Raw genomic sequence first — 10,000 nt, 5'->3', positions numbered from 1 at the left:
TTGTGCAAATAATTATGTAAATGTAGAAATATCGTTTTGGGTTCCTGGTATGGTGTGTTCTGAAAACACAACTAAAGGTGTGCTTTGTTACACATCAAGAAGTGTGACAAAACACATCTTTCTGCAGAACACACCTGAAAGTGTGTCAAATTTAGGACAAGCCCGAAACACAACTTAAGGTGTGTTTTGCGAACACGCCAAGGTGTGTTGAGATAACTCACCAAGGTGTGTTCAGGTAACACATGAAAAGGTGTGCATTTGAACACAACTTTGTGTGTGTTGTTTTGAGGACAAAAAAAGGTGTGTTGCAGTAACACACCTAATTTAAGAGTGTGGTTGGTGAAAGAAAAGATTTCTTTCACATGTAGGATAAAGGGGTTAAGTTTGTAAAGAAGCTGTATGCAGTGTCAGAGGGGAAGTTGAATAAACAAAAGGGTTTATCAATTGAGTTGATATGGTAAATTGATCACTGTAAAGAAATTTGAAAGCTGACGTTTCGAGTGTTAGCCCTTCGTCAGAGCTAAACCATTTTCTTTCTTTTACAAATAGAACTACTTTTCATAATGAAAAAACAGTGATATTCTTTAATCATTCCATTGGCAATATAGCTTGTATAATATAAGATTTATAAATATCGGTCTCTCAGATTTTCAATTAAATAGAGCAGTATACAACTGGGAAGTAACTGCATTACAATTAAACGTAACAATGGTATTATTTGTACTGTTACAATATTAAATTAATAAACAAGAATTTATCTTGAAAGGAAATTACTCATTTTGCAAAATGACCTGTTTACAAGATGCATATAAAGGAAATGTCTTCCAAATAATCGAAATTAAGATTAGTAGCACTGCACAGGTTTTATGTTGTAGGAGAAATAACTCATTGGACTTTTCCAAACTTGGTCACAACTCGGCCATAATTATAATGGTTTTCGATTCAAGTTAATTTTTCCTAAAAGCATGTTGGGGTACAAGGGAGGCATTTTACTGTCAAGTCGATCTCTATCGAGAGACGGAGGACTATTGGAGCTGCCATTGGCTGTTGGGCATCTTTTGTGCATAGAATGGATGTGTTGACAGCCTTCTGGCTGATTTCTGCATAATTTCTTGAAGCCACTTTCCTGTAATTTGACTGTGTGCTTGGGACAAGACTTGAAACAGTTCCCGTTTTGGAACTACTTTTTTGTGTTTTCTTGTGAAAAGTTCCTGTAACCCATTTCCTTCGAGTTATCATGTTGTTCCGTTAATTGTTTCGGCTTACATCGATCTTTGTTTCCAGAAAAGCGGAAATGTTTGGCCTTGTTGCAAAAATCATCTTCTAAATAAAAATTTTTTGTGAGTCTTTTGACTTGAGGTGGCCTTTAAATTTTTCTGTTTCTCTATAGAAATTTATTTCCTGTAGGCAATTGCGTTGGCGTGACTCTGCCATATACCGGGCTCTCGTGTTGTAAAGAAAGGGCTTTCACCCCTCCGTGCGTCCTTCAAACCCAAAACCACCCAATTTCAAAACACAAGTTGCTTTAAGATCTTTGCACCCCTCAGTTTTGCCGGGCCTGCTACGGCCCTGTATTGCCGATAGCAAATTGGCCTTATTACGGTTTTGGAAGCCATCTTGAGAGGTAGGCAAACGTTTCCGAAATAACAGTGTTTCTATGGGAATCTACGTTAAAATAACTTGAGAAAACCTTAAATGTAGAAACATCTGTGAATGGTAAACTTAGTTGCTAACCAAAGGATTTTACTGGAAAAATTTGAAGATCCTACCTGTTCTAGAATTTGGTTAGCGAAATTTCAAATTTTGCAATACAATTGCTTGATTATTTACGCTCAGTCAGACATGCGTCTGTGGGAAAAAAAATACAGAAAATAAAGTAAATTTAAGATTTCGCTGGTGAAGTTCCCGTGATAAGGCCTATTAAACGGATCATTAGTTCACCTTCTCTTGACATTTATATATATTAGCGTTGCCGCGTGTTTCATTCGACATTTAAATTCTCGTTTTTACCCCTTAAATTAGCACCAGGGATAATATTGTACCTAGAAGTGACTTGTTAAATATTTAACAATTATTCGCCGAAGGCGAGTTGAATATTGGTTCATAAAAAAAATCACCGATATTCACCCAGCCTGAGGTGAATAATTGTTTTTGAGTATAATTACGTAGGCAATTCTTTGAAAAATAAAAATTCTATTATGCATTTTCTCTAAAACAATAAATTTCTTCGTCTAGGGCTGTTTAAACAAGAGAAAATAAACCGCGGCTTCCTCTGGCCGCGGCGTACATAATAGGCGAAAGGAACTATTTATACGAGTATTAACTCCCAGGGCAGGATAAGCCGCGGCTCGAGAAAGCCGTGAACGTAGATTTGTTCCATTTATACGGGTTGTTCTCGTCTTATGTAAGCCGCGGCCAGAGTAAGCCACGGCTTATTTTCTCTCGTATAAACGAACCTATTGTCTCTTCTAAAACTGTTTAACTTGTTGTACCTTTAGCAAAAGGGTTGAGGCGCCAAATAAATGTAGTAAAGGAGAAAATCATTAACTAAATTATCGACAGGTGTGATTATAATTAATTGTCAGTCTTCTTCTGCCCTTATTTAAAATTGAGAATTTTATGTGATGTTGTCAGTTAATTGTTGCTACTTTGCAGACATGGATTCTCTTCGTCGGTGCTACATTCTTTATCCGTTCTGTCGAATGACGCTTTTTTCAATATTATTACAGCATTTTAAACTGCGGTCACTTCAAAGGGGGATAACTCAAATGAGATACCACTGAGCTTAACAATGAATACGAGAACGTTATCTGTTAAGGATATCAAATCCCTTTATTGTAATAATTTCTCGACTACCCAGAGCCGTTCTGCATGGAAAGTGTGTACTAACATTCCAAGAATAACATGAGTATGAACGGTGTCGATGTTTGGAGAGAAAATTGAAAATTTATTAGCAAATTCTCGCTTCCTCCTCACACGTGAGTAGAAGCGAGAACGTTACAGAAATGTACCAAAACGCACGTACGGGACGTGCAAAGCTTAATTAAAGACATTATTTTACGGCGTCCTCGTAGCAGTCGTCGTCGGCCTTTGTTCCGGAGTTTAAGAAAGGAAGACGGCAACGACAACACCATAAAGCAGTGATATTATTGGTTAAAAGAGGAAAAAATTAGCGTGCTGCACGTGTGCGTTTCTCTCCCGTACTTGTCAAAACAATAACGTAAAATGACCAATTCTCGCGGTTTTGACGACAACGTGGACATACAAAAGTGAAACTTTCTTTCTCTCTCTTTGCTTCAAATCTGTGCATAATATGGTTGTAGCATACTTCGCCCATATTGTACAACATGAACAAGATGGAAAGATCGTGACACACTAATACACCTTATTCACGATAGCCGCCATGTTGGATTTGCTATTATCATGCAAATTAGCGACACACTTCTGAGGGGGCAAACAACACAAGTTTGAGAGTTTATAACGAACATCTTAGCTACACAGATGATTTGTTTCACGTTCATTGAATATTTATCACCTAAGCAGTAAAATACAATCATTACACAAGTTACTTCGACGTTTATATTTAGTGAAAAATGAGCAGATACTAACGAAGTAGAAAGTCAAAATGTCAAAGGCAATCAAAAGATATAAAATTATTATAAAAGGTACTTAGCTCTAAAATACTAAAATGAACTTTTTGCCATGTTATTTCAATATTTAGACTAGCCGATTTTCAGCAATTTGGTTTTTTTCCAGTGTTTGCCCCCCAGCACAACACCTGGCTAATTTGCATGACAATTTGAAAACCAACATGGCGGGTATCTTGTAAATGAATAAGGCCTATTGGAATAGCATCACACCCATGACCCCATTTCCCCCCCCCCCCCCCTCCCCCCTGCAAAGAACGGGCTTTCACCCGTCCAATGCGTCCTCCAAACCCAAAACTCCCGAATTTGTTGCTCAAGATCTTTGCACCCCTCAGTTTTTCCGGGCCTGCTACGTCCCTGTATTGCCGATAGCAAATTGGCCTTATTACGGTTTTGGAAGCCATCTTGACGAGTAGGCAAACGTGTCCGAAATAATAGTGTTTCTGTGGAATCTGCGTTAAAATAACTTGAGAAAACCTTGAATGTAGAAACATCTGTGAATGGTAGACTTTAGTTGATAACCAAAGGATTTTACTGGAAAAATTTGAAGATTCTACCTGTTCTAGAATTTGGTCAGCGAAATTTCAAATTTTGCCATACAATTGCTTGATTATTTACGCTCAGTCAGAAATGCGTCTTTGGGAAAAACATACACACAAATGTACAGGAAATTTAAGATTTCGCTGGTCAAGTTCCCGTGATAAGCCCTATTAAACGGATTATTAGTTCAGACACCTTCTCTTGACATTTATATATATTAGCGTTGCCGCGTCGTGTTTCATTCGACATTTAAATTCTCGTTTTTACGCCTTAAATTAGCGCCAGGGATAATATTGTATCTAGAAGTGACTTGTTAAGTATTTAACAATTATTCGCCGAAGGCGAGTTGAATATTGGTTCATAAAAATAATCACCGATCTTCACCCAGCCTGAGGTGAATAATTGTTTTTGAGTATAATTACGTAGGCAATTCTTTGAAAAATAAAAATTTTATTATGCATGTTCTCTAAAACAATAAATTTCTTCGTCTGCCTCAATAGGGCCGTTTATACGAGAGAAAATAAGAAAATAAGCTGCGGCTTTCTCTGGCCGCGGCGTACATAGTACGCGAAAGGAACTATTTATATGAGTATTAACTTCCAGGGCGGGATAAGCCGCGGCCCGAGAAAGCCGTGAACGTAGATTTGTTCCATTTATACGGGTTGTTCGCGTCTTATGTAAGCCGGGGCCAGAGTAAGCTACGGCTTATTTTCTCTGGTATAAACGGCCCTTTTGTCTCTTCTAAAACTGTTTAACTTGTTATACCTTTAGCAAAAGGGTTGAGGCGCCAAATAAATGTAGTACAGGAGAAAATCATGAAACTAAATTATCGACAGGTGTGATTATAATTGTCAGTCTTCAACTTCCCTTATTTAAAATTAAGAATGTATGTGATGTTGTCAGTTAATTGTTGCTACTTTGCGGACATCGATTATTTTCTTTTGTGCTGCTACCTTCTGTATCCCCGTTGCTTTATTTTGGAGCACCTTACGCTTCTTCTGAAGAAGGTAAGTGTTCTGTCCAATAACGCTTTTATTATTATTATTATTATTATTATTATATCGCTTTGATGATCCATACAATGTTTTTGAAATTCATCTTTATACATGTTTCGGATGAAACATCATCCAACGTCAGTTGCACAATGAGAAATAAACTAAAGTTGAGCAACAAATAGTGTAACAAAGTGAGACATAACATAAATAATTAAGGATAAAGGCGAGAACAGAACAACCACGAAACAAAACGGAAAAAAACAGACTATTTAAGCTAAGAAAAGAAACTAATTAGTATGAAAGGGATAAATTAAGATGTTTGACTTGGGAATTTAAAGATGGCTGCTCCCAAAGGATATGAATGGCTTCCTTAATTTTCAATGTTGGTTTCTCAAAATAAACTTCAGGGAACTGAATTCTTAAAAGGTTCCCTCTTGTCTAAGTTGATAAACTTCCTGTGACCGCAAGTATGAAAATTAATTAAAACTCCGGTTTCTCTTTGACAAAAGAAGCTGAATAAGTAAACTTTGCTCGGGCGTAATCCATTGGGGTAAAAATTCTTGCAAGACCTTTTAGATTTCGATTCTTAACATTAAATAGGAAGTTTCTCTTTTCCACTCGGCGAAATGACATCCTCCCATATCCGCTGGAAACGAGGGGCATGGATTTTTACAAAGAATTGCCAGCAACTCCAGTTCGTCACCACAATAAAGTCTAAATGGCACAGAAAACCTCTGGTAACTTCGATATAACGGAAGAAAGGAATGCCTGGGGAGGTTAACAGAATTAAATTTTCTGTTCCATTTGATTCTGAGTAAAAAATAGCGACATTTTCATCGATATTATGTGGTTCATACTGGCTCTTTATTTTATCATCCGATCATCAGCGTACTGGTCCATCTTTAACTTTTAAAAAATGATATATATGTCTAAAGCAAGTAAACACTAGTGTTTTTGCTTTGGATATTAGAATTCAAATTTCGAATTTAAAAAAATTCCATAATACTATACCTCGGGTTCGAAGCTTTGAAAATTGTCTTTGTTTTTTTCTTTTTGTAAATAGGACGGGATGTGTGTGAGTGTTTTTGCGATTTCATGCGTCTGTGACGCAGGCTATAGGCGAGTAACGGTACCATAAATCACAAAATGAGGAGCAAATTCATACGTTTTCTTGAGTTTTTAAAAACTCGACAAAATTTACTTCATCGCCGTGTTTCCATAGCAATCCGTACTCTACAACCTATTCACGCATTCGACATTGACCGATCAGGATTCTGTTGAATGTACATTAAATGTGGTTCTCGAAAGCAAATTTACTCGGGAAAGGGTTGACTAAAGGAATAATTGGAGGTAAGCGCTCCCCTTGATGATGAAAACCTGCTTTATATAATTTTCATAACTGTAATGATCTAAATCTTAACATGGATCTCGGCGCAGTTGGTGGCAGTTCAAATATATGTCTTCCTTATATTTAGAATCTTTATATGGCATCGGCTACGGAGTTTATTACGTACTCAATAAGCTGTCAGTTGGTTTGATAGCTGAATCGATGAAGCAGCGTACCAGTTTAGCAGAGTTTAGCAGTTCGATTCACGTTCAAGGCTAAACTTTTCAGTAAAGTAGACTAAAGGGGGGGAGCCATTTTGATATTTAGCGGTGGTGCTATAATCAACCTCTGCGGGGTGATTATAACGACATATGACGCCAAACTCGACCAATCAGAACGCAAGAATCTCTCTAATCACGTCTGGAATCATAGTAAAATGTGTGTTTTCGATTTTGCTTACATTTAAAAAAATCCCACAATGCCTACCTCGCTCGTATTACGTCTCCCACAACGTTGCGACATCACAGCAAAAGATTCATTAACGATTCTCTTTGTGCAGGCTCTTGTCGTGCGCTCACGTTTCAGCCTTCTCTTTCCGTTGCTAACGGACGTTTGCAGAATCATGTAATAAAGAGTTATGAAGTACACAGTATGCATGAATGCGAATGGATTTGTTACCAAGAACATGACTGCGTCAGCGTCAACTTCGAGACTGAAGCGAACGCAAATGGAAAACACAAATGTGAGCTAAACAATTCTACTCACGCTGAACACGGTAAAGATTTGATCAACACCGAAAATTACATTTATCGAGGAACGGAGGTGAGACATTCAGTTTAATTCACTCCTGTGACACAAATACAGCCGTGTTAATATGGAATATCTGTTTTTAGTACTTGCTTAAACGGTGGAAAGCTTTGAAGGTGCGTTGTGATTGGCTCCTCAAACTCGGAATATCCTTTCCTAGTATATAGTAAAACAGTGGATAGCGTTGATTTCGCGCGCTGATTGGCTACTGAAACTCCGGATATCCTTTGCTATTCACCTCCGAGCAATTCGCGAGGAATTTGGGCCAGAAAATGTTGTAATCTTTGCAGGAATAAATGAGTTAAAATCATCTTTTTGTGCTATATTATCTCACTGTTTGAGTATATACTAAAACGACTATTCACCTTCGCGGCTCGGTAAATATCCACCACTAGCCACCTCCACTTCGGTGAATAGTTGTTAACTATTCACCTCCGAGCAAACCGCGCGGGATTTGCGTCCGAAAATATTATAATCGTTGCAGCAATAAATGCATGAGCTATGTGCTATGTCGCTGGCTAGCTAGTTTTGGATATTTACCTCTTTTTGTGCTGTGTCTGTGGCTGGTAGTAAAGATTTACCTCGCCGCTTCGCAGCTTGGTAAATATCCACCACTAGCCACTCCCAATTCGGTACCCTGGTCCCAGAAATTTTTCTTGAGCCTCGAGAAAGCCGCGAAGTAGCAAAGACGAGTCGCAAGTCTCTTACTCGCCGCTTCAATTCGTGACTCTCTCGGGGCTCAAGAAAAGCCTCTGGACCAGGGTACCCCTTAGGTAAATAGTTGTTAATTAACCTTAGTTTGCTTTTGGCCTTAAGGGCGTTCGCGCCCATGGCTACTGCGCATTTTTTCGCGCATGTCACGCACACGTCATACATCGCAGACCACGAAGGTAAACACGATGCTAAAGGCGCTAACATTTTCCAAAAGAATGGAACTTGAAAGCGTGTGGTATCATGGGATAGGTGTGGACCCAGGTCTTCTCGGAAATGTCACGCAATGGCGTGACAGTGCAAATAGACAATCGCTTTGAGAACTTACTCTCTTGAATGCTCGGTGACCCACATTATTCTTTCCGTAAATCACTTCCTTTCCTGATTTTGTCCATTTTAACAAAAAAACAAAAAAATCTGTACGTGAGAAGTCACAAATATTTTGCTTTTTATGCTCTCGTGCGACCGAAGTTTTCTTTCTTAGACTAGTATGTATCGTTTTTCAAGGTCTATTTCAACTCAAAAAAAGACATCAGCTGCAAACGTTTGTTTAGTTATACTAGTTATGTTGAATTGAGGACGTTTACCTGATCTAAATTTCACTAATGTAGCTTTTTTATTGCTGACAGTTGTAAGCTAAGATCGTCTTAAAATAACGCAATCTTCTAAAAGTGCACCTCATGATCTCAAAAACGAGCATGGTGACCTCCCATTTTTTTTGCCTTTTTGGCCAAAGTAGATCATTACCTTTCTGCGTGGCACGTTTAAGAAAAATCTGTACGTGGGAACGTTTTGGGCGCGAACGTCCTTAACTGTGTGTGATACTTGCATTGGCATTTGGGTTAATGTTTGCATTTATGAAATAAATGCATCCATGTATTGGAAGTGCCCGTTATAGAGGACAGAGAGAAGAAGGGAGAAGAAGGAAGAAGTGGTCCTCGCACTTATCTTGACAATTTAAGCAATTGTCTCTTATAGACAACTAAAGCTAATATACTTAATATATATGCTCAATAATGCGGGCATTTTGATTGGTTCTCACCTATGATGTATTAGAGGACAAACGCATAGTTGACATCATCAACAAAAACTTGTAATTCTCTATTACATAAAACAAATAGATTCCATGTCGCATTGCGTCTGTTCAGTAATAGATCGCGGAAAAAGTCAAAATTTTGTTTTCACCGGCTACCCAGGAACCCATCAAATAGAGAATTCATCTTTAGTTATTAACAGAACGCCTCTCGTGAGGTTTTGTGGTTAGGGGGTTGTTTTCTATCGTCGAGGTTTGAGCACTCGCTACCGTTGCTTTTACACTCCGCTATACAAATGGCAGAGATGTATATATATTTTTTCTTCTTCAGAACGCCTGTGGCAAATCTGCGTGTGAAAACGGTGGGACATGTCAATCCGGTTTTACGCAGAAAAGATATCGCTGTTTATGCCCTCCTGGATTCAATGGAGACTTCTGCCAGGAAGGTACGGATAATGCTGTATTTTTTTTTTATAATAAAGTTTCTATATAACGCGCGCTCTCATTGGTTTAAACAGCGTGCTTTATAAGAGTACAAAGCACGGAACAAAGGAAAGCTCACACCATTATCCGTAGAAATGGTAGATGAATTTTCAAATTTTTCCTTGGGTATTATTGAACGGTTTGTTTTCCAGTTGTCATGGCGGAAACGTGCAGGTTTTCATGGGCAACAATTCGGCCGGTTTTCACTGAACTTAATTATTTAGATCCTCTTTTTTGCTGTTTTTTACGTACTGAAACCGAACATTGAGGCACTTATTTTTCCATAAATTCGAATTTTGTGTGATTTCTGTCAAGCCACTTTCCAGTTGATTGATATTTTGACAAGCCTTTGCTTCATTAACCAATCAAATAATTTTAAACATTCTTACAAGCACTCTCATTGGTCCAAATCAGCGTGCTTTATCAGAGTATAAAGCACTGTGCTGACGACACCTCA

At 38.2% G+C, this 10,000-nt stretch overlaps 2 protein-coding genes across 2 annotated transcripts in view; both read left to right on the top strand.

Annotated features, from left to right (window-relative positions):
- LOC138003630 (uncharacterized) overlaps positions 1-290 on the top strand; it is a 4,414-nt gene extending 4,124 nt beyond the window's left edge. Inside the window, exon 5 of the mRNA XM_068849809.1 lies at positions 1-290. This exon is cut by the window's left edge and continues 621 nt beyond it. The gene's annotated coding sequence lies outside the window, so the exon portion shown is untranslated.
- The window catches only part of LOC138003621 (adhesion G protein-coupled receptor E1-like), a 55,070-nt gene that overhangs the window by 28,940 nt on the left and 16,130 nt on the right, over positions 1-10,000 (top strand). The window contains exons 3-4 of the mRNA XM_068849797.1: positions 7,069-7,331; positions 9,392-9,506. Of these exons, the coding sequence (XP_068705898.1) occupies positions 7,161-7,331; positions 9,392-9,506 (286 nt within the window). The 5' untranslated portion in view covers positions 7,069-7,160. The remainder of the gene's footprint in view (positions 1-7,068; positions 7,332-9,391; positions 9,507-10,000) is intronic.

This window comes from Montipora foliosa, chromosome 5 (assembly GCF_036669935.1).
Source record: "Montipora foliosa isolate CH-2021 chromosome 5, ASM3666993v2, whole genome shotgun sequence".
NCBI classification, from domain to species: domain Eukaryota; kingdom Metazoa; phylum Cnidaria; class Anthozoa; order Scleractinia; family Acroporidae; genus Montipora; species Montipora foliosa.
This window is presented reverse-complemented; position numbering and strand designations above follow the sequence as displayed.